The 25788-nt window shown below is 37.7% G+C and overlaps 1 protein-coding gene and 1 long non-coding RNA gene across 3 annotated transcripts in view; one reads left to right on the forward strand and one right to left on the reverse strand.

The window, feature by feature from the left end:
- Positions 1-2278: 2278 nt before the first annotated feature.
- Positions 2279-25788, reverse strand: part of RGS5 (regulator of G protein signaling 5) — a 57059-nt gene continuing 33549 nt past the window's right edge. Inside the window, exons 2-5 of one of the 2 annotated variants that reach the window (XM_023207049.2) lie at positions 24051-24161; positions 17352-17413; positions 8916-9082; positions 2279-3887 (exon numbers count right to left, since the gene is read on the reverse strand). In XM_023207049.2, coding sequence (XP_023062817.2) covers positions 3726-3887; positions 8916-9082; positions 17352-17413; positions 24051-24161 — 502 coding nt within the window. In that variant the 3' untranslated portion in view covers positions 2279-3725. Of the gene's footprint in view, positions 3888-8915; positions 9083-12347; positions 12354-17351; positions 17414-24050; positions 24162-25788 lie in introns of those variants that run through there. The other variant, XM_023207050.2, reaches the window with a different exon arrangement.
- Positions 17120-25788, forward strand: part of LOC111539273 — a 52521-nt gene continuing 43852 nt past the window's right edge. The window contains exons 1-2 of the long non-coding RNA XR_002730624.1: positions 17120-17282; positions 18340-18430. This is a non-coding gene — a long non-coding RNA (uncharacterized LOC111539273). The remainder of the gene's footprint in view (positions 17283-18339; positions 18431-25788) is intronic.

Below are 25788 nucleotides of genomic sequence, written 5' to 3' on the forward strand. Positions count from 1 at the left end.
AGAGTACACATCAACCAAATAAAATCCATGGCTTTGTAAAGGATAAAAATAAAAATAATTTCTTTCACCAAGTTTTCCTTGGCACTGAATTCTACTTAAAGTATAATTCATACAGTAGGGAATTGGAGTACATGGGGTATGGAGAGTAGGGCACAAAATGTTTCCATACATTTGACTTTATTGATTTGAAAGCAAAGTCACTGAAATGCCTCAGTTAGTTCTGCATTTTAAAAAGTGTATACCTGGAAGAAACAAAAAAAATGTGTGCGTGTGTGTGTGTGTGTGTGGCGGGGAAGATGGAAGGTTATTCACATGCTTGAAGGCTATTCACACTGCTTTAACAAATAAACATGGAACATATCTCCTAATTAACTGTAGAGTTAATAGTCTGTCTCTTTGTCCTGATGTAATTTAGATCTTAATCTAACCCCAACCCTAAACTATATCAAACCCAGGCAGAAAAACTGAAGTTACAGGCAATTACCTGGGCTAATCTTAGGTTTGTTTCTCAACAGTGAGAACCATATTCTCCTATTTCCATTGACCACAATTTGGTTCCGCCACCTTTCTACATCCTCAATGCACTCCCAACTGTAGTTACATTTTCACAGGGGAGGAAAACTCCAGCACAACAGTGTTCTTGCATCAAGCTTCATGCTTTCCCAGACATTTATTTACTCAAGGGAACGCGGAGAGGAAGAGGAGGAGGGAGATGGAGTGGTAAGTAGATGTTACACATGTTTTTCCTGGAAAGATCACCCCACTTTTTCTAATTTCCCAGAATTAAAAAAATGTATTTTATCTGTATTACCATGGAAATTACTAGTAACACAGGATTTTTTTTTTTTCTCTTCTCTAAGGTTCCAAAAACTTTCAAAAGTGTTCAAAGAAATTTTCTAGGGCCGGGCGCGGTAGCTCAAGCCTGTCATCCCAGCACTTTGGGAGGCCGAGACGGGCAGATCACAAGGTCAGGAGATCAAGACCATCCTGGCTAACATGGTGAAACCCCGTCTCTACTAAAAAATACAAAAAGCTAGCCGGGCGAGGTGGCGGGCGCCTGTAGTCCGAGCTACTTGGGAGGCTGAGGCAGGAGAATGGCGTAAACCCGGGAGGCAGAGCTTGCAGTGAGCTGAGATCCGGCCACTGAACTCCAGCCTGGGTGACAGAGCGAGACTCCGTCTCAAAAAAAAAAAAAATTTTCCAGAACAATTTTAATATTTTGGATTTCTCATTTGGGGCTGGAATATTTGTATTCTTTTTAATTTTATTACTTCATATATTAGAGGAGTTTCTAATATGTGTATGAATACAATTTTAAATGTAAGATTATATAGATGTAGATACAGATAGATAGATATATGTAGATATATAGATATAATATCACAATATCACTATAAGGCATTCCTTCTTCCATTCTTTTTATATCTCCACAGAACTGCTCTCATGGGGCCCTTTCCTGCCCTCTACCTCCCACATTCAGCTTGTTAAAAGGTAAAAGCCCTTCTTATTTTCCACTGAAAAGTCTACCCACTTTCACAGGGTGTCCAGTCAATTTGTGAGTACAGTCCATTGGAGTCTTCATAACATCAGCCCTCTAGGTGAGATCTGTAATAGCTAGTTACTTATCTGGGAATTTTCAAACATTTGGATATTTCAAATAATGTGAATAAAATACTTGAATTTTAAATAATTGTTTCTTCAAATGTTTTAGCATTAATGAAAAAATAATGCACCAAGATTTTGGATTTCTAACATTTCTAGCTGTATGAGAGAGTAAAGGGTTGGCACTTTATTAACTTGGTGGCAATGTAGACAGATGTTGAAGCTGGTACTGGAAGTGCACTCTGGAAATTTTTGTCTGAGTTTCTTGTCAGTCCTACAGAATTGCATGCAATGAGAACTTCATGATTGCAGCGTTGATCTGGCCTAGCTCTGGACTGCTTGATGAAGGAGTTTCTCTGAAGTGAGCAATACTGGCAAATATGAATGAATTCACACCACTAGCAATTGTTGACAGAACACCCAGCCACTCTACCCATTTTCAGAATGTGAAATGGCAAGTATTCAGCAGGGCAAATTAACCTTGAAGTCACAAAAATAGGGAAAATCCAACAAGCACAGTCAGTGTTTACCCGAAGAATACAGTCTCATAGTTGCTTCACTTTCAACATTCTTAGGAAATAACCAAATAAATGAGCTACAAATATGGGAAACTAAGAGTGTGTGAATGAAAAAGAGCAACAGAAGGAGGAAATACAAGACTAGACAATGTAGTCTTCTACTTAACATTTCAGAATTTTATTAATCCTTTAAAAATCACCCTCTTTCTTTTGAGTTAATATCCTCATCTCGACTACCATCATACATGGTTTAGTTTGATTCTGTTACTAAATTCTGTGAATCATTATTTAATCAAATCTACTAAATATTAGAAAAAATTCTAGCAAGACTTATAATCATGAAATACAGAATTAAAAGTTTAAACCTACCAAAAGTCCTATGGCCTATCATTTAGCTGTGAATGAGGCATGTCAGGAGTATAAATCTGCGCTTTTGACTGTAAGTAAAATTTACTAATGCAGAAAGCAAAATAGTGAGGGAATACTGGGGTTGCTAAAAGATTACTTTTTTTTTTTTTTTTTTGCAAAATGCAGTGTACCTTAAAAGTGTCTCACCTAGAAGGCCTCTACCTGTAGTCATATTTATTTTTCTAAAGACAATTTTGTGTTTTGAAGATAAATGTCATTAGTCTATGATAATAGCATGATAGGACAATTAGCCATTTTAGACTTGACCATATTTTCTCTTGTTAGTGTATAGCTGTCTTGATATTTAGGTGGGAGACTGCTCCAATGGAGCAACAGTTTCATTTTACATGATTGGATTTAGAAATGTATGAATTTTAAACACATAAAAATTTTAAATAATTTGAAAATGGAAACATTTGACCTATAGTCTAGGAGCATAAATACATTTATAAAATACTTCATTGTTCACCTTAGGTCATTGATTTAAAACAGAATTTGGTAACTATGGGCAGGGGAAGGGGCCAGTGAGGAAGGTATAAAAGAGAAATCTATATGAATTGTGCTCAGATTGATTTTGTATAAACACAGTATATTCATGGTTGTATCTCTTATTAATAATACCCAGCTAACATGAAGGTGGTGCCAGGGAAGGATCAATATTTTAAATAACATATTTGCTTAAAATATCATACAGTGGCTGCTTCATAAAAATCTTATAACCTTTTATTAACCAAGTTCAGAAATAATTAGAGGGGTGATCTCCCTGGATCAGAACTGAAACAAGTGAGATCAATTAAGCTCCTTTGAAATAGGTCTGTCCACACTTATATTCTGTTTTAGACCAATTTAGGTGGAAATCTATTACCTAAACCCACGTTCATTGATATCATATTTTTGTGTTATATTTCTTTGCCTTAGGCAGGATTTGTCTGTGATTCTGACTGGGTCTGACTACAAACTGAAGATATCTTAATTAATAACAGGGCAGGAAGAATTGAGTGGGGAAACAAGGCCTTTGGACGGTAGATAAGTATCCAAATCTATGTGGGCAAAAAGAGTAAGCAACATCCCCCGGGATTTTTCCATGTGGATATCATTGAGCAAAGCTGCTGTGGGAAGATATGTAGATTAATGGGAAATGCAGGGTTATTATGGAGGAAATAACTCACAGGATGATTTCATAGCCTGGCTAGATTACTACTTGATTAACTCCTGATAAAACTCAGAGCGCACAAAGCGAGGCAGAGAATCCTTTTCCATCAGGGCATGGATTCTTTTCTGGGCCATGTCAAAGCTGCTCAGGGAAGGTTCCACCAGGTTCTTCATTGTGATGTCCTTAGTGAAGTGGTCAATATTCACCTGTGGGCCAGGAAACAGGGTCACTACATAAGCCTAGGTTATAGAATTTGATGAGGCATGAAGAGGGAGTTAGAATTTCTTGTCAATAAAACATAGGAGGGGAGGAAAGTCATTAAAAAGTGAGACATGTCACTTCTTACTTTATAGGCAATGGATTAAGACAGTTGATGTTCCAACAGATGCATCCAACCGGTATTAGACACCCACCAGGTGTCAGACCTCCCATAGAAGCCAACACACACATTACTTATTTAATCCTTGATAACAATCTTGAGAATGATTCTTCCCTTTTATAGAAAAAAATATGTATATGCAGAAGGTTAAGTGGCTTCCCCAAGATCACAGAACTGATATGTGTATTTGAATCTAGAGAATCAGAATTTGAATCCAGGTATCCTGGTGCCTTTTTCTTTTCTTTTCTTTTCTTTTCTTTTCTTTTCTTTTCTTTTCTTTTCTTCTTTTTTCAGATAGAGTCTAGCTCTGTCACTCAGGTTGGAGTGCAGTAGTGCCATCTTGGCTCACTGCAACCCCTGCCTTCTGGGTTCAAGTGATTTTCCTGCCAGAGCCTCCTGAGTAGCTGGGATTACAGGCATGTGCCGCCACACTGGGTTAATTTTTGTATTTTTGGTAGAGACAGGGTTTTGCCATGTTGGCCAGGCTGGTCTCGAACTTCTGACCTCAGGTGATCTGCCTGCCTCGGCCTCCCAAAGTGCTGGGATTACAGGTGTGAGCTACCGCATCTGGCCCTGGTGCCTAATTTTAAAATTCTAACACAATATTGGGTTTCACATCTAGTGGAAGAATTGAACAGAGAGAAGTAAATTCTGACTGGGGATCCAGGACCTTTTTCATGGCTCCAGAAGAACAAGAAAACTTGTTCTTTCCAAAAACAAAGCAGGAAACAGTCATTCTGACCGAATAATAATGAAAACAGCTAAGAGCAATTAACATTTATTGAGTGCTCGGTCTGTGCCAGGCACTTTGCAAGGATGAACTCATTTAATCCTACAACTCTATGAGGTATAATAGTTGCTGTCATCTACATTTTACAGTTGACGAAACAGATGAACAGAAATGTTACATGATTTACTCAAGGTTCATTAATGGTAGAGAGAAGATTCAGAAACCCAGTGATGTGGCTCTAGTAGACTCCAGCACTGGGATGATCTGTGGCTTACATGTCTTGAGTGCAGGGCCTGTACATTGCAACCATACTAGGGTCTATGTGAATGGCTCCTCTGGAGTTGTGCAAGGTACAGCCTGTTTGAACTTGGCTAACTATGAGTTTAAAGGAATCTTTATACTCCATGTTGTACGATTTAATGATTCTTAAGGATTTTGAGTGTAAAAGAGACAGAAATAGAATCCAAATCAGCCTATGGTTGTGAATTGAAATGTTGATAAAGGTTTTGGGTCTCTCCTAGGCTGTTAGAGGTTCTTGGTACTGAATAGAGTTCTTTGGGCTCAGAGAATTATGAAGCAGCTATTAGTTAGAGTTGAAGACAAAATGCATGATTCCCTGAGGAGCCAGGTCAGAACAGACAGCAGGAATGAACTGCATTTCAAAGTCCAGGATGAAGGGCGTTGAGCTACAGTAAGGTTTTCCAGAAGTGAAAGGGGTCAGCGTACTTTATGCAGGCCTGGTGGAAGACCAGACTGTCAGAATTGGGATCAGCGTCAGAGCCGATGAAGTCCAATGTCTGCCTTTAAATGTGAAGACCTCAAAGAACTCAGATTACATGCCCACAAACAGCTAGTGTGAATTAGAGGTGAGACCATAACATAGATTTCTCTGTTCTCAGTCTATTATTCTTCCCGCCACACTGAAAGCAATGCTTCTTCCTTCTCTTATATTAAATATATATCTGTATTGAGCTGAGTAAACAGGCTTATTCCAAATGATTGAGTTTCTAAAAATTATAAAAGTATCTCCTAATCTTATTTTTTAAAGGAGTGATGCATTTTAAACCCTCTAGGACATAGTATCCACCAGCAAATAGCAGCTATTTCTCTTGTTATTTTTATGTGCTTAAGCCTTCTTTAATGAGTCATTCTGACACATATTTATCTGTTTAGTTATCCAGAAAAAATATTATTTCATTAATTTGAAATACAGTCAAATGATAATTTGCAATGTATAAATTATCTACTTATTGACCTCCACTTGTTTAAATTTAGTTCCAATTCTTACCATTGTATCTCTCAGTCAGTGTCTTGTATTAAAGAGTTGAGGTGAGTATTCAGAGAAACAAAACTCAGATTACTATTTGCCTGGGTAATCTAGGTCTTACATAGGTCAATTTCACCAAAATTAAATAGTAAATATTTATGTCAAAATACAAAATTTGGAGAATTTTTTAAGTAATAAAAGCTATGATTTAACATACTTCAGGTGCACATACATATATACAAGATGTTAACAGTTAGAAGAACTGAGGATTAGAGAGCTATAGCTAGAGACTTGCCCAAAGTCCCACATCTAAGAATGTCTGAAGTTGGATGTTTTCACGCTTTCATCTCAAAAATATTTCTTGAATGCTTTTCATGTGCTAGGAGTAGGATTCACATTCTCTCTAATGCCCAGCTCAGGATCATTATTCTACATAATCCTGGGATGCCTGTATTTGGGGTCTTATGTATACTATTGTACCCTTGCATAAGCATAGATCATTTAGAATGAAGGGCAAGGCTATTTTAATTATAGTCTTGCCACTAGTCACCACAATTTTATTTGTCCCTGTAACTCAGCGAGCCATGGTATTATTTATTTTAAAATTATATTTTAGATTAATGTCTCATATATTCATAATAACCAATAATGTTTTCCCAGAGCTCAGAGTAACTAACAATTATCTGAGTAGGGTTTCTACCATTTGTAGGTATTTCAGCAAATTCTAGAATTCTGTGAAGAGGAAGTCAAGTGATAGGAAGGTAAGTTGGAGAATCCTTTGAAATAGGAAAATGCATGTCTAATTTAATATCAAATTAATCTTCTTGTCAGTATATACAGAGAAATAACATGCTGACAGAAGAAAGGATGGCCCAGCACAAATGATAACAGAAGTAGGGTAGAGCTAACATATATGCTTAGGGTGGAGGTTGAGGAGAAGAAGGGGTGATCTGGAGAGAATTTCAAGATCAATATCCACATCAAAGCTAAATCTAGTTTCTTTCTAGGACCTTTTCATTTTCGTGGCTTTGACCCACAGTACTCTACATTCGCATACTCCTAACCTCCAACCCTGTGTCACGGAGGAGGCCCATCTACTAGTACCAAGGTACATAATTTGTCCATCCACTCAAACACATTTAGGGTAACTCATAACTAAAGAAATACATATCTAATGGTGGAACTCCAGGAGTCTAGAGTGTCTGCGGTAGAAAAGGGATATTTGGGAGTTTTTTCTCTCAAACATCTAAAGTAGATTGCTGCCTACTCACAAGGCTTGCCCAGATCACCTCTGTGCTTGACTCCAAACCTTGATGAAACATTTAATTTCCTGACTGGATTAAAAGAAGCCAAGTGAAATTAGAGCAACCTGACCAAACTCTGATGAACAGGGCTTGCTGTGGCCATCCTGAATTCCACAATAGGCTTTCAATGTGGTTTTATAAATAACAAAGAAAAAAGCAGATCAACTTCCCCAAAGTTCCTTTGAAATCAACAAAAATCTGGGCTTTAGTAGTCAGTCAGTGGTATATTGGCTTTCAACATCTCTAGCACCGCTTTCTTGTTATATTTTGATTTTCATGAGTAAATGTACCATTGTCCCAACTACAGTTTAAATGGCAAAGTCCAAGTGGGAAAATAAAGGATAAAGAAGAGTAGAGAGGGCAAAAAAAGAGAGGCGTTTAAAGGAAAGAATAGGAATGGGAAAAGAAAGAGGAACAAAGAAAAGTTTTAGAAATACTCAGGCATTAATGAGTTCAGACACTGGGGTATTGGTTGATATAGTTTGGCTCTGTGTCCCCACCCAAATCTCACCTTAAATCGTAATAATTCCCACATGTCAAGGGCAGGACCAGGTTGCAATAATTGAATCATGGGAGTAGTTTCCCTTACACTATTCTTGTGATAGTGAGTGAGTTCTCACGAGAGCTGATGGTTTTATAAGGGGCTTGCTCCTTCACTCCACTCTTATCCTCTCTCCTGCCACCCTGTTAAGTGATGCCTTCTATCTTGATCGTAAGCTTCCTGAGACCTCCCCAGCCATGCAGAACTGTGAGTCAATTAAACCTCTTTCCTTTATAACTTACCAAGTCTTAGGTATTTCTTCATAGCAGTGTGAGAAAGGAATAATACACTGGATGAATATCATGGAATGCTTGGGACCAGAAATGTTTCAGATCTTGAATTTTTTTGAGATTTTGAAATATTTGCATATACATAATGAGATAAGATATCTTAATATGAGACCCAAGTCTAAACACAAAGTTCATTTATGTGTCATATATACCTATAAATATAACGTGAAGGTAATATGTGATATTTTTAATAATTTTGTGCATGAAAAAAGTTGGCTGTATTTTGACTGAGACCTATCACATGAGGTCAGTGGAATTTTCCACTTGTGACATCATGGTGCTGAAAAAGTTTCAAACTTTGAGGCATTTTGGATTTTGAATTTTCAGATCAGAGATGTTCAACCTGTATAAATTTTTATACCCACTATTTAATTTAATCCTGACAACATCTCCATAAAGTAGTCTCCACTATTCTTATTTTCACAAAGGAAGAAATGAGACTCAACAACTCATGCAAGATTTCACATTGGTATGATCCCCACTGGAGGTTACATGCTAGTGAGGTGAGACCCATAAAACTAGAAAGCGGTCTGAACAGGATTCATGTTCATATATACTTGACCATATTGCTCTGCCTTTGTACTCAGTGGGTGCTTAATAAGGTGGCTGACTCACAAATAGGACTAGCCTTTGGCTCCCAACGGGAGGTCTGTGTCTTAGATGTAAATCCTTCCTGAGAGCTAATGAGCTGCCCTTAACTGACCCACCTACCCACAGACCAACCTCTTTAGGAGCCTCCGTTTGAATGAATTCTTCATATATTTGCTTTGCCTTCTCAGCCATCTTGGCAGGGGACTTGATCTTCTTGTAATCTTCACAGGCAATCCAGAACTCAAGGTTTTCCTCACTGAATTCAGACTTCAGGAAACTTTTGAAACTGGCAAGTCCATCTAGAAAGAAAAAAAAGTCAGTTGGAGAAATGTATTAATTTACTTAACAAATGGCATACCCTTCTATATAGCCTAGTCATTTACGTAAGAATCTTACAAATGTTAACTCATTGAATCTTCCTTAAAAACCTAAGAGGCAGGTGCTATCAATATCCCATTCCCTAAATGAGGTCAGAAAGATCAAATGACTTTCCCATAAATAACCAGCTGCTACGTGGCAGAGCCAGAATTCAAATCCAGGGAAGTCTGACTCAAGAGTTCGTGCATTTATCCATTATTCTAAGCTACTTCTCAAGAGGTGCATAATTCAGCTTCTTGGAAAATAAACTGTCCAATAATGACTGCCTGCTTTCTACTGCACTTGGACTGGGAGAAAAATACAAGGCCAACACAAATGTTATATCCGCGAGAGAAAGGGAAAGGGCTTACCAATACTATTCTATGCACAAAGTTTTAGCTCATTCATATCTAGCTTCCTTTACTCCTTCATTCGAATGCAGAAGGAATGAGACAGAGATGGAAGATAGAAGCAGAGAACACAGAGCTCAAACCCTGCTCATCATGCAGAGCCGTATGGAACTCTAGAACTAGATAGATTTACCACATTGTCTTTCCAAACAATCAAATGCAATGGCTATTTAAGTGACAAATGTTTACCTATTAACGTATCAAGGAACACTATTAACACTAACGTCATTCTGGATACTTAACAAACTACCAAGGAGAAAATAATACATTTAAAACTTGGCTGGTCTATATAAGTAATGTTAATGTTAAGTATCACTATGAACTACTTACAATTCTTTATTTTCTCTTTGTACAGATGATTTTTGTTTAACTATTATGTTCCAAGCACTATGATAAGTCACCATGATAAGTAAAATAGACACGGTTCCTGTCCTAATGGAGATTATAGATTCTGGAAAAAGTAGAAAGAAAATGAAGAAACAGAAGAAACATTTACACAATGAAAGGAAAACTGTATGAAAGGTAGTAACAGAGTCACAGGAGAGTCCTGACTTTATTTTAGGCTAAGGGAAAGCAAGGAAGTAACAATCAATTTGAGACCCAAAGGATGAGTGGGAAAGGGCCAGATGAAGTTACCCCATGTAGTGTACTTACCATGTCCATCAATTCTACATCAGGTTTTTTTAACATGTTGAACTTAATATGATTATAGCTATTATGATTCTGTTTCTGGTGTACAATTGCTCATGGATAAACTTTAGTTTATAATTTAAAAACTGTATCTATATATAATATATAGATATTATAGTCCATATAGATATAGCCTATTATATATAGATATAGATTTTAGTTGTAAACTAAAACTATAAGACTAAAATTGTAAAATTATAAAACTATGTATATGTAAGGATTCTTGGGCCTGATCCAATATTTTCCTTCTCCTTAATGCTGAATATATATATGTATTATTCAGCATATATTACACACACACATATATAAATATATATATATACACACACCAAAATTCTAAACAATGCATAGCTATAGGGAGAGAATTCATGTTCATTTAATATCTAAGAAAAGTAAAGATTTCAAATGAGAGAGAAAAACTCTAATTTTCCAGAAGCTGTGTCAAAATCACAGACCTACCCTCAGTAACACATTTCGAATGTCACTTTGCCCCCCCAGGGCAGGAGGCAGGATTATTGTCACCAGTACTTTAGGGTCTGGTTTTCTCTAATTTGCCCCCACCTGGAGACACTTCTGCAATACATTAGTTGTGCTTAGGGATCATATTTACATTCTGAATTCATTTCCTTTGGCCTAATTTCCATTTATTCTTTTTCCCTATTCTTTTTATAGGCTCTAAATTTGTATTTATTAGTCATTGCCAATACATTGATTTCACACAAGCATAAAATGTATGCAATGATAAAAACAAAGACACTATATATAGTTTTCCATTTTCAATTTACCTCCTGTATAATTTTACTGTTCTCATACCCTTCATAGTACCCTGAAACCATACCCAATTTTAAAGAAAAGAAATGGCTAGGATGATCATTAACTTGTATTAGGGTCACCATCAATTTCAGGATCCAAACAAGATACTTTGCAATTTGATCCCTTCTTCCTGTACTTACCTTAAAAACATTTTTAATCGATTAACAATAAAAATATATCTAGGAGAAATGGTAGGTATAAAAAACAATTTTCAACACTTGTGAAAAGAAGGGAAAAGAAAAAAAAGAAAAAAAACCACAATTTTTTCTAGAAACTTGGCCTGAAGAATTACTTTAAAACCATTTGATAACCTGTAACTGGATAAAATCAGGTGTATTTTCTCTCTCTTCTAATATTTCCTACTATATTTCCAGCACTATTTGTCTTAACTTAGTGACACGAGAGTTAACGTAAATGCTAAAAGAAAAATATAAGACTTGTTTCTCTCTTTGTCATGGTAAAAATGTCCATTGTTTCTTAAACAAAAGGTGTCAGATAGTCTCTGTTAAAATGAAAACATTCTTAGGCACGTTTTAGCTTCCAGGAAATGAAGTCTTACGAGTTCCCACACAATAAGGTCTAAGATGGTGGAGGCAAAAATAATTCCACAGACTAACTCTGTGACAAATTTATTCTCATTAGCCCCATATCCTCACAACCTATCTCTGAATCACCCACTCTGCATCTTCGGAAAGCGTAGAGACAAAATCTCAGTCCTCCCAAACATTCTTATTTGTGACCCAGGGATGTATGTCGGGATTCCGCAGAAATGTTCACATTTACTGTCTTTCCAGGGAATAAGCTTGCAAAATAACTTTCCTGTGTAGCAAGCAAGTCCATTTCCTGGATACTAATTTCATAACTTTCATTAAATTCCACAATATTCTTTTAACCTTTTTGTTCATGTATGACTCATACAATAGCTTTACATTGTATTGGTCTGCAAGATGTGTAAAGCTATTCCTTCTCTAAATCTGTGCCCCTGGCTTTTGGGCACTCTCTAGAGGGTCCCTCTAAAGCCACCCCTGAGACACCTTCTCCTCTTTAGTCTCTGGTTGTCTGTCAGTTCCTTCCTTAGCCATTCTCTCTGTTTAGTTCCTATCACCCCTGCGGACATCCTATTGGGTTAGAGTCAAACACAATCCAGGCCAAATATCTCTATTCTGCAAAGAACACCCATTTCTTCTTTGCCCTACCCCCATTCCTCTACCCACTCCAGTAAAGCCTCAGCACACCTCCCCGACAGATCACCACATTCTTCCCTGCTGAGCCTGCACCGAACCTCTCAACCTACCTCTCCAGGCATCCACTATCTAGAAAGCCAATGAAACCCACATGATTATCTGGTCTTAGGGAAACACTCAGGGTTGTTTACAATTCCAGAGTTTGCCCTAATGAATGGTGTCACTTTTGACATCCATGTAAACTAGCAGCCAGCCCTACCTAAGAACAAGATGAAAATACCTATAAAATCCCTTTGAAAATTAAAGGAGCATTAGTCAAATCCAAGTCATTTTGCTATAAAGGAAAAAAAATTAAAAACTAGATTAATGCAAATCTCTTCAACTAGGGGGAATAAAAATGAAGTCATTGATAGTTGATAAGCACCATTTCTAGCTTATTGGCTCAAAATTATATTACTGCAATAACTTGAGCAAGTCATCAAATCTCTCTGAGACTCTGTTGCATCATCTGTGAAATGAAGATACTAATGCAACCTATCTGATGGGGTTGTGCTAAGAAATAAATGATTCATATAAAGTTCTTACATGGTACCTGACACAATTATCATTATGTAGCTCAATACCTGTTGGCATTCATTATCGTTATTCATTACAAATTTAAAATTAATATTTTAATTAATTAAAAGCCCAACTCCAATGTTGCCTCATCTGTGAGGTAGTACTTGCTCTTGAGGATTTTTATCATTATGAGAGAAGCAGTCACTTCTGTTCTTTTGTTGGGATTGTTTGCTTCTATGTCTTTTCCATGGGGCTGTTCATTCTTCGAGTTCAAGGTTTGAGTTTCACCTGTTTGCTCCTCTTTTGCAACTCACCTCCCAGTCTAAATCTGCGCACCTAACATTTAATAGAGGCTCCCACAGAAATAAGACACATTCAGGGAAGCATTTCCTTCCAAGTGACAGAGTCAAACAGCATTAACTTTAAAAAAAGTAATTTACGGATTTTGCTGTTATTATAGCATTTTATTTCATGGGCAAGTTGCCTAATCCCCCTTAATCTCAATTTCATTTTCTTGAAAACTAGGGATTGTGATGGCACTCAAATCCTAAAATTATTGCAACCATTAAATTAACTAACATATGCAAAGTGCTTAGAACAGTGCTTGGCACATGATGAATAATAAGTGCTAGCTATTGCTTTTATTATTGTAATTATTATTTTCAAGGAAATTATGGTTGCCCATGAGGAAGATAATGACAAAAATGAGCCAGAAACGAGAAGGAAGAAAACCAAAGAGAAAGAAGCAAAAGGGTAGTGCAAAGATAGAAACAAAAAGATGTGTCTGGATCCAGGCTCCTTCAATTCCCACGGACAAATAAATCGCAAGGGTGTCTCAGGGAGGTGCTCTGACCTTCTGGAACTCCTCGAGAAGAGAGATTCACATAAAAACTTTGCTGCTTTTGGCTTGTTTCATTCTTCTCTGCTCTTAAAAATGGTTATGTGGGGAACTATTAAATGTCACTGTCTTATTTAAACTCCCATGTGCAATCTATTTTTGTGTTTGAAGAACAACACACTGTTTATATGCCCCACGTGCCTATGAAATGAAAACAGATGGTGCCACCTAAAGAATTGAAGGCAAAATATGTAGGAAGTTGATGTACTTTCAGAACACACTCACATATACTGGATGATTAAAATTTACTTTAAAAATGAAGGAAGGTGAGAAGAATCTTGTTAGAAGAGATTGAGTAGCAACTTAACTGTCTTATAATTTTTAGAAGCTTGGTACCAGTTAACTTCATTTTCACTCAATAAAAATTAAGAAAGATGTGAAAATAAGGAATTATTGGGGAACTATTTAACATATCAACTGTGAAAGTCAATATCCTACATTAACATCACAATGCCAAATTTGCCTTATAAATTGACAAAGATTCTACTACTCCTCAAGGTTAAATGGTTTAAATTTATCAAATCAAACATGCAAAAACAGATTGTGAAGTGGTTTGTCTTTATTTGTTTTTAGAGCAACAGGGTCTCTCTCTGTGGCCCAGGCTGGAGTGCAGTGGTATGATCCTGGGCTCAAGCCATCTTCCTGTCTCACACCTGGCTAATTTTCTTTTCTTTTCTTTTCCTTTCTTTTCTTTTTGAGATGGGGTCTTTTTATGTTGCCCAAACTGGTCTCAAACTCCTGGCTTCAAGCAATCCTCCTGCTGCAGCCTTCAAAAGTGCTGGGATTACAGGTATGAGCCACTGCACTTGGCCCCAATTGTGAAGTTTTAGATACATGTATGTCCCAAATGTGTCTTTCTTCATTACCTGTTTTGCATCAGCCACAGCTAATGTTGGGTAATTTCTGATTATAGACTACTAGTTTTTGTGGATTCAAATAAGAATTTCCCATAAGAACTGATTTGTCGGTTTGGCTTACAGTTATTCGTGGTATTCTATGGCTGGTGTCTGGGAAAATAGGTCAAATATTGTCTCTTCAGGTCAGTGATGTTGGAGTAGAATTATCTGGGCATGCCTGGCATTCCACTGGTTCTTCTCTAGGAACAGCCAGACAGAGAGAAGCAAAGGGCTAAGACAGAGTGGCAAGAGAGACACAGAAAAAGACAAGTCATTGGGAGAAGCAGAGACAGATAAAGAAGAAGAGAGCAATAGAGTGACGATAAGTGTAGAGAACTAGGGAGGGGAGAGACTGTCTAACTTACTGACGGCTTCGCCTCCCAGAGGGCATGGCTTGCCTTTGTTTCTGTGAGGTCTCCATATCATAACACTTATTTTTTAGTTGGGCTACTTTGAATGGATTAGTGTCCCTTTCAAGGAAAGCATTGATTAGAATACTTATAAATGCTTTCCTATTTGTTGCTTTAGGGAAATTAATTGCCCAGGTCTTAAAAATATTAATTACTTAAGAAAATAATTATGTGGAACTTATATATAAACACACAGGCAAACACACACAAGAATACATACACATACATACTACACACACATATACACACATATATAATTTTAAAATGCACATAGAAATTAAATGAAATATTGTTACATATATATATATACACACACACACACACATACATGTGTATACACACACACATACCTGAACACACACACAGGTGTATGTATATTTTCCCCTCTGAGAAGTAGAAAATATTACTGTGAGGCTCTCGGGCCTCAATCTCACACCATGGTAACCATCTGTTTGCAAGCTGAAAATCTTCTGTCCTTCAACAAACACTAACTGCCTCTAGCTTAACTGTCTTTAACTCTATCTAACCCTAGCTGTCTTATTCCAGTAGCTCTCTGTCTCCTAAAAGCCTGTAATATATAGACATGTGGCCCTAAGGATTTAGTGTGACTGAAAAGGATTGTATACGGGCACATAAATATTTATTATTCTCCTTAATGGTTTTGAAAACATGAAGATAGTTCTGCTAACTCTCAGGTTTTTTTGACAATAGCAATAAATACCTGTGCTCAGAGTACCAGTATTCATAATTTATCAATAGGTCAACTGTCAATCTGCTATTGGCCCAGAAACCACTGGGGCAAGATAATAAGTCCATTAATAAACATAAATATTATTCTACTAGTTGACCTCGTGGAATTTCTAGGTCCAAGAAGCAAAATGAATTAGTTCATTCACTTATTCACTACATAAATATTCACCAAACCTCTTACATGTGTCAGGGCAGGGTACTTTGTTTAGCATAAGATAAAAAGAGAGAGAATCAGAAATGAATAAGCTAGAGAAAGTTCCAAATTAGAGACTGTGGTGTTCTGTCTCCAAAAATAAAAGATTAATTCTATTGCAGGTAAGCAGAAAAGCTTATGACACCAAAAGCAAGGCATAAGGAATGTTCATGTACAATTCAACATACATTCTTTGTCATCTATTCTGTGCCCATTAATCATAATGGTCTTGTGAAAAATATTTTGTAAATCCTTATTTTTGCAAAGCATGTAACAAAGTTCTATATTCCATTCTTGTTATAAAGATGGAGAAATATAGGTGGGGTATTTTAAATTGACTCATACTTTTAGAGTGAATTATTCAACAAATATTTGTTTTCCCTATACTATATATTTCCTGTTGTGAAACTATCTACATGAAAAAGACTCACTCTTGCCCGTTGGTGAGTTTATAACCTATCATAGAAGGGAGACAACTATGAACAGAACACAAAGCAACAAGTATTAAGTGGCATAAAAGATGTGTGGACAAATGACTTTGGAAGTTCAGAGGGTGGATAAATTGTTCTGGATGGTCAAGGAACACTAGGCATTTCTTATTTGAATTATCTATTATAGGAGGGGGAGAATTTGAAGAGAGAGAGATATGAGTAAAAGATATTCCAGTCAAGGGGACTATATGGAGAAATCCTGTAAGGAACAGAGAACTGTTCAATTTGCCTACAGACCAGCCATATAGTTGTGGTGATCTTGAACATCAGAAATTTGAACTTGATACTGTAAGTCATGGGAATCGGTAAGGATGTTGGATTGGGGAAAGACACCTAGTTCTTATTGATGCACTGGTATTAGCTTGGAAAAGAGTCTGCACTGATCATTACCTTTGTCATTTCTTGAATGAAGATGTAAGAAGCATGGTGCCAGAAGAGGAAACTGAGGCTGGGGGAGATAACAACCCATGTCAGGTCACAAGAGCAGTTGACAGTATAATAGTTTGAACTAGGATGACTTGAACTCATGACTTGTTAGCGATCTTTACACTGCTATATCTGATCTTTATTAATTTATTATGAAGCTAAGTCAGAAAACGTAGTTTCTCTATTTTACTGATGAGAATGTTGAGGAGGTCAAGCCACGTGTTCCGGCTCACGCAAGTAAGCAGGACAGATGGGAACACAATTGCAATCATGAGTCTTCAGAACACCTTATGTTCACATTCCCCCATAGTGCCGCAGACCCTCCTTTGTGAACTGGATAATCATATACCTGCAGCCTCTTTCCCTTATTGATACCACCTTCAAAAATTGAAGAAGTGTCAAAACTGGGGAAGAAGAACACAGGTAACACAAAAGTGTTTTTTGTTTCTGTCCCTAACCTGACCTTTATTTAAAAAAACAATGGAAACTTACAGTTGTTCTGCAGGAGTTTGTCCAGGGAATCACGCCACTGCAGGGCCTCGTCCAGCGAGGGTCTACATCAATTACAAGGAGAGAAAAGGGGTATGGCATAAGTAGGCATTGAAGCATATGTACCAGCAATAACTACTTCCTGTTTCTCTTAGATGGAAATGACATGACTGCTGGTCTATCCTCAGGATAAGGAAGTTTGAGTTATTTTCTCTCTAACAATTGGGTTTGATGAGCTGGGTTTGCTTTCATACATCTTTATTGCATATCTTCATCTTTTTTGAACATTTTGGTTAGGTCTTTCCCTTTTTAAAAGTAGAGTTTGTTTGACATTAAGTTGTGTCTTGATATTCTTTTTTTAAAAATATATATTCTCTCTCTCTCTCTTTTTTTTTTTTTTTTGTTTTCTTTCTATTTTGATTCATTCCTATTTTCTCCTTCTGGTTTTCCTGAATTGATATTCTTATATATCCCATGAAAGTTGTTCCAATTGTGGTCTTTTTTCCAAATATAACTTCATGAAACCTAGTTGTCACATTACAGAGATTGAACTCCTGTTTTCTGCCTCACCAATACTGCATGTTAACCACCTAACTGAATCAGCAGCAGGCATTGGGGTTCCACATCCACATCCCAAAGCCGTCTAATTAAGGCTAGTGGAAGATACGAGTGTATAATACTTTCCTTACGTTGGGACTGTGATCATAGCAAATTTACCTGTTAAAAAACGTAGGTGCATTTTTCCTACCCACTTAGAACAGGATCAGACTTTTTTAAAAAAGATTTACTCTGTCTAATTAAAAAAAAAAAAAAAAAGAGTGGTTAATATATCCTGAATTGGAATGTTACACACAAATCCTCAAGATGCTGACTCAAAAGGAGAAGGTTATAGCCAACATATAATTTCTCCTTAGGCTGTTTCTATTTTAACATTTATGTATGCAGAAACCCTGCAGCTATTTCATCTCAACCACCAATTTTTCTCTCACAGCAGGATGTGTCAAGTGGAGCTGGTATTGTCTGGGAAAAATGGCTGACTGCACACTCTTTGGCTCACCCGGCTCGAACTCTTGCATTATGATGTGAATTCTTCATTGTCAAATCAAAACAGACTGACAAAGCATTTACTAGAATAGTAAGGCCAATTCAGGTGTTTTTCCTAAACTGGAATTTCCTTAGTTCTTAATTTGTTTATCAACTGGCCAGGCAATCAAAAAAAATTCCTGCTTCTAGTTTTTATACAATGATATTTTGGGGCGGGTTAATTATTCAGATTAGTAGCTTTGGTTGATATGACAGTTGCTTGTTCTACTTTTCATTTTGCTGTCCCAGGTGCAGAATCAGCCTCACTTTATTTATGTAAGGAGTCCAAGACGGCAGTAGGTTTGGGCTAAAGTATTATGAATAATCCCTTTACTTCTCTATTCCTCATTGCAGAACATGCATAGGTTTTGAGTCCTGATTATATGATTTTTCATAAAATTTTATGTGTTCACTCTTTGCAAGTTAAACTTGCCAAATTGAGGGTAACAAACTTTGTGAAATAATCTTGGGTGGTTTCTGTTTTCCTGGCTAGAAACACAGGCATCGTAGATGGAAAATATACTAATGCCTCAGAAATTTATTTCTGACACATGAGCTACCCATCCCTCTTCCCATTTCCTCTGGCTAGTATAAAGGATCACACAAAGAAAAGAAAATGTCAGGAACAGGGGAATTATAAGTATGTCTCTATAGCATTCTTGTTCATTTGATTTCTAACCAGAAAAGGACCTGTCTACTAGAGGTCAATACCTCATCTTGGCTCTTTTATATTACTGCAGGTGGAGAACTGTTTTATGTGCATATTATTTCATACCTACATGTTTAGCACAAGGTCTTACACATCTTACATTCTTCACTATAGTAGGTTCAATGTTTTGCACATAATAGACACTCACCAAGTCCCTATTCATTGTTCACAGAAGCGGCAGGACATTAAATTATTAGACAAAAGAAAGTAGCTCAGAGCAAGAGGAAGACTGGTTTACTCACAGGATCTCCTGATTTTATAAATATTCTCATTAAATGAAATCACTTTCCCACCCCACTTTTCCTCTGGTTAGTATAGAGGAGCAAAGGAAGAAGAAATGACATGAGCAGGTGCACCAAACTTAAGCATGTTATCCTATCTGATTTGTCCCAAATGGTCTTGTTGGAACCAGGCTAATGGTCAATAACAGCAGCACATCACAGCCAAGATTAAATTCCTGAAAAGGAAATGCGCAGAGCCTGCTTAGGGGTGAAATTGGTTCAAATTGATTTAAGGGCACAGTCAAGTAGGACACATCCCCCACAGCATGAAGCCCAATGTTTTGATTACCAGCCTAGGAGTTAACAGAGGTTCATCCTGTCCTTATTCTCAGAATTTGTGAGTCCTCATTAGGTCTGACTTCATTGGAAACAAGATAGATGCAGATCTAAATGGCCAATAAATGTCCTGGTTTGCAAGGTCATAGCTGACCACAGAGGATGGGTATGGAGTTTCTGTGTGTTGGAGTGTGGGGGAGAGAGAGGAAGCTATTTCAAATGAAACTCAAAATAAACATTTATAGAGATGATTAACCACATGTTTTATAATGCCTAGTGTAAATGCCACCTGGCCCAGGAAGTGGCCATCTCTGCTGGAAGCACTGTCTCTCTTTTTGCTCTACTCTTACTGCTTTTACTCACTGAATCTCTCACATGGCAATGAAAGGGTATAGGTTGTCATACACAGGGAACTTTTCCCATTCCACCCTATCCCATGGTGTATCAATCCACTTTGCAATAAATGTGTGTCAGATTAATAAGTAAATGAAAGACGGTTTTGTCCTGAGTTAGCCTGGTTTATGAAAGCCACAAATAACACCAAACTCAGATTTTAATGACCAGTCCCAAGAACCATTATTACTGCTATTGGCAATGCTGGCACTTACTAGCTATAACCTCAAGTGCCTGTGGTGGGTTTTTTGTTTGTTTTTGGTTTATGTTTTGTTTTGATTTTTAATCTGTGCAGTGCCTGGCACATACTTAAATGTCTTAAAAATATTCTTACACATTGATGCTCTTAACAAGGAAAAGAAAATTCAAGTTTTTTACTGTGAATTAGATGTTCCCTCTCCCTTCCTGCCTGACAGTGCAGTCTGTTCATGACCAGGTTCAAGTTTATGAGCATTTATTGAGCCCTTACCTGATAACCAGTGGTGACCTGGGCACCATGGTTGGGCATACAGACTTAAGAACAAGTAAAACATGTCATTTTTTGACATCCATATGCAGGCCTGAAATTGTGCATAGGTCCTTAGTCTTCACAACCAGGCTCACTCTAACCAGGTGAGCGTATGCAGGACAGCTTTCTGTAACTGTTTTCCACTAGCACAGGCTAGGTACTGTTTATGTGTGGAGATCATTCTTTAGTATAAAATGATCACTACAGCAATAAACCAGAAAAAGGGGTTAAAAATTGCTGACATAGGCAGGGGAAAGGGAGACATTTATAATATAAAATAAACTACATGAATATCTATATCAGCTCCTAACATTTTACAGTTGATGATATTGTAAGCCATGATAGCAGTTATCACAAACTAAACCTATGTGGTTGATTAATGTTGTCTATTGTTTCTTGGGAGGACCTACAGCAGAGCCTTAAGGAATGCTCACATCCAGAGGGTGAGCAACAGTGGGAGCACTTAGAGAAAGAGAAGGCAGGAGGGGAATGCAGGACTAGAAGTCAAGGAAGAGAGTTTTAAGAGTAGGTCAACTGGGCCGGGTGCGGTGGCTCACGCCTGTAATCCCAGCACTTTGGGAGGCTGAGGCGGGTGGATCACCTGAGGTCAGGAGTTCGAGACCGGCCTGACCAACATGGAGAAATCCATCTCTGCTAAAAAATACAAAATTAGCCGGGTGTGGTGGCGCATGTCTGTAATCCCAGCTACTCGGAAGGCTGAGGCAGGAGAATCGCTTGAACCCGGGAGGCAGAGGTTGCAGTGAGCGGAGATCATGCCATTGCACTCCAGCCTGGGTGAAATAGCGAACTCCATCTCAAAAAAAAAAAAAAAAAAAGAGTAGGTCAACTGGTGAGCCATCAAATGCTGCAGACAAGTCACAGATGGGGCCTTAGTTCGGGTGAGGTAGTAAGGTTGAAGCTGGATAATAAGGAGATACAGAAAAGACCGAAAGCCATGAGTACAGACTTCTCTTTCTACAGTTAGCCAATAAAAGTAAGAGGAAGGTAGAAAAGCAGAAAGAGAGAAAGGTGGGGAGAGAATTTTTCGGCATGGGACATGGGTACCTGTTTGTTCCTAGGGGAAGAGGGTCCACAGAGCAAAAGGGCAACTAAAACTGCAAAAAGGGGAACAGAGCTGTCTTTAGAGGGTAGGAATATAAGCACTTATTTCTGTTTTTCTCAATGGTCCATTTTTTTTTTAAAAAAAATGAGAACTCAAAACTACATGTTAAAAAATAGAAAATGCTTTTTAAAAAATGGATTATAGGCCGGGCGCGGTGGCTCAAGCCTGTAATCCCAGTACTTTGGGAGGCCGAGACGGGTGGATCACGAGGTCAGGAGATCGCGACTATCCTGGCTAACAAGGTGAAACCTCGTCTCTACTAAAAAAAAATACAAAAAAACTAGCCGGGCGAGGTGGCGGGCGCCTGTAGTCCCAGCTACTCGGGAGGCTGAGGCTGGAGAATGGCGTAAACCCGGGAGGTGGAGCTTGCAGTGAGCTGAGATCCGGCCACTGCACTTCAGCCTGGGCGACAGAACGAGACTCCGTCTCAAAAAAAAAAAAAAAGAAAACGGATTATACTGATGTCAGTAGCCCAAAGAATATGAGAGGGGTTAAAAATACCTCCAATCAAGAGAAGAATTGTTTTCCCCTCTGAAAGAAGAACGTGAGTTAAAAATACAGAGAAATTTTAAAGTAAGAGAAGAGATAGAGAGATGGAGCTTATGCAGAACACAGTATTTCCTGTCAGATAAATGGCATAGAAAGTTGCCAAACATGAGGAGGTGGGATGGGGTTTACGGATTCAGAAAAGAGTGGGAAACTTTTTTACTGGTCACTGTTGAAAATGCAATAGACACAGAATTATTCTCTAGGGAGATGAAGGAATTTTCCAAAACAATTTAGGCTTCTGGAGGAAGAAAGAGGATGGAAGACGAGAGAAGTAAATAATCCAATAAATGGTCAGCCCCAGGATTTCTTCCAAAACAGCTTCTCTCTGGATCCATTTTAACCCCAACAGTTTAAGGGTCTATGTGAATGTTAAAGAAGAGATTTAAAGCAGGAAATGTAGAACTCTATTTTCTTAAAGTTAATTCCAACAGATCAATAAATTGTCACATTGTTTACTTCAAAATAGATGTTTTGATCTGTTGCTGCTATGAAATGTGGTTCTTATTCTCCACTACGGCTTGGTGCCTGCTGCTCCACACTGAATTACCTTCTCCTTTTCAAATGCAGAAAACTCAATTATGCCTCATTTCCTGTTTAGAATCACTTTGAAGTAATAAAAAAATGGAAAAAGATTTAAAAAAGAAAAAGAATAACTCATCTCTTTATCTCCCAATCAATCCAGCTATATTAAGTTGAGGTCATTTGGACAAAGGACAGGCTGGCCAATTTACACAAATATTCCATTTAAAAAGAGAAATGGAGGTTAAAGGGACTAATATATTTTTACCACATTTCTGTGATATCCTCAAAGCTCTAAGATAGCAGAGTGAAGGAATTTGAATGCTTTGGCCTTTTCTTCTTCCCATTTTCCTTTCTTGATTTTCCTGGGTATCTCTGTTTTAATGGGAAGATGGAGTGTATCTGTCTAGGTAGCGACAGCCTCTGCAGCTAGCAGGGATGATAAGGAACAATGGGAATGCTGGGAGTCATGTTCCTGAGTTAAAACAGGGCCAATGCACACCGTAAGACCTGGATTCACTGCCATAACATCATGACTCTTTAGAAGTAATAGTTCCCTAGGATGCCTGAATTGACAGGAGGATTACGTAGGGAGAGGAGAATGGGGATGAGGGAGGACTGCAGAAATTCAATCAAGAATATGAATTTATGAATTGGGAAAAATACCTGGTGTACATTAAATAGAAATAGCTAGTCAAGTGTTCATTCTTCACTTAAGTAACAGACTTTGTTCCTCTGTTGGACCTTGAGGGGCACTATCTTGGAGAAGAAACGATAAGGCTGAAATTGTCTGCCTTGTCCTTAGTATCTTCCTGAGGGAAATGTTCTCACATCCTCCTGCTGAGGAAGCAGCTTTAGATAGTTCATCAGCACGTAAGCATCCAGGGCTCATAATTAACTGGATCAGGAGTGGTTACCAAGGCAGTAAATGAGCAGGTATTTTTACCACACTGCAGTAGTGGCTGGTATCATTTTATAAATATGGTCTGTCTGTTTTATAAGTATGTCTGTCTCTCAAAAATAAGGCAGAGTCTTATCTTTTATTTTTTAAGTATTCTGCCTTTATTCAATAAGATGCTCCAGACATGAGACAGTTAAGAAAAAAAAAAAAGAGCTTCTTTGCAAACCAATCCTCTGAGGGCTCTTAAGATCCTTAATGAGTAATTGAAGGAGGTAATTCTACAGATGAGGAATGGTGCTAAACACTTGAAAAATAGCCATCCTCTGGAGGAAATGAGTGGAATCCATATTCATGACTCACTTATGGGTCTTGGCTGGTTTCTCCGGCTTCTCATTGTAGGGAATGACAATGTCACCAACTGAGTCTGGCTTCTGGAGAAGAATTCCCAACTTGATCTTAATCTCCTTGGCCCTGAAAGAAGAGACACAAGGGGAAATGAGGACACCACATGTGCATACAGATTTTAAAAAAAGATTTCTTCCTGTGTCAGAGAAACAAAAATGAACAAAATCCCATTTCACTTGTATTTTCTTGTGGCAGAAAGAATACTAATGCAGAAATTAGAATACATAAGTTCTAATAAATAGCATTTACCAAGCTCTTAGTATGTCCTTCATTAATTTGCACTACATTTTAATCCTCATTATTGCTTTATATGTGTTCTCTCATTTTATGTCTGCAGATACTATAGTATTATTTCCATTTCGCAGATGAGGTCACCGAATGAAAGGAGTTTAAATAACTTAAGATAACCAGCCAGTATTTGGTGGAGACAGATGTGAGCCCAAGCTGTCTGATGCTAGAGCTCCCAGGTAGAACTCCTCATGCATTGCCTGCTAATCTTCTGAGGGCTCTGGTCCTCATTATTATTAGATATATGACATTTGGAAAAAATGATCACGTTTTACTGCCAGACTTCAGTTCCCTCATCTGTAAAATAATGAAGTTATCCATCATTGTAGATGGTTTTTGAGCCATTTCCAGCTATAAGATTAAACAATTCTACTTGATTATTTATTTCTCTATAAAATTTTTGTTTTCAACTCCTTATCCATTGTTCCCTATGGCTGTCTATCTTATGTGCAGTGAGCCTTGATAAATGAGTACTAATTGCCAAACGACAAACTACAGCAGAATTTACTACTTCTTTGTATCTTCAGTATTTTAGTGAGTAGATATGGTCAGAATTCTGGGTACTCCTCCATCACAGGATGCAACTATTTTCATGCTCAGTTTCAAAACTAACCTAATCTATCCATCACTTTATCATAATTCTAAACTAGAAAAGCACCAGGCAAATCTTAAATATTAATCCATAGGACAAGCTGTTGAATATTGGGAGACCCAAAAAGCTACCCTTTCCCGGTCACCTTAGCACTTGCTTACCCATGCTTTTAAGAGATGGTTCATCATATTGCATTATGGTCATTGACTTACATTTCTATTTCTCAACTTGGATATGAGAACTTTTTGATGGTAGGAATTTAGTCTTAAATACCTTTTAACCCCTGTGCCTAGCACAATGCTTGGCAACATAGTTAACATTTAAAAATATTTGCCAAAGTGAACTAAAAACATCTGGATTTTGTTCCTTACAAATCTGCTAACATTTACCTCTCAGTCAATGCTAATCATAACCAAAGTCTTAAAAAGATGTGGTGAAGTTCACATGGTGGCCAAATAGGATTTCACTACTGTATACATACTTTCCTCATTTGTTCACAGGGATTGTTCACTTCCTGATTTACTCATCGGTCATGTTTACTGTGTCCGGCAGTATGCAGTAAATATACAAACACCATTAGGTTTGCTTCTTGCTTTCAAGGTACTTTTAGCCTGGAGAGGTCTTAGATGTGGAAACAGTCACAAATATGTGCTTAAAGACAGACTGTCCAGAAAGCAGCAGGGCTCTGGCGGAGGAGCACAAGTGTCCACAAGGGCAAATCAGGGGGAACTTCTCAGAGGAGGCAAAGGAGGCAAAAGAGGAGGCAGTGATGAGGCAATTTAAGTAAATGCCTAAGATTCGCAGTTATGGATA

This window comes from Piliocolobus tephrosceles, chromosome 1 (assembly GCF_002776525.5).
Source record: "Piliocolobus tephrosceles isolate RC106 chromosome 1, ASM277652v3, whole genome shotgun sequence".
In the NCBI taxonomy this organism is placed as follows: Eukaryota; Metazoa; Chordata; class Mammalia; order Primates; family Cercopithecidae; genus Piliocolobus; species Piliocolobus tephrosceles.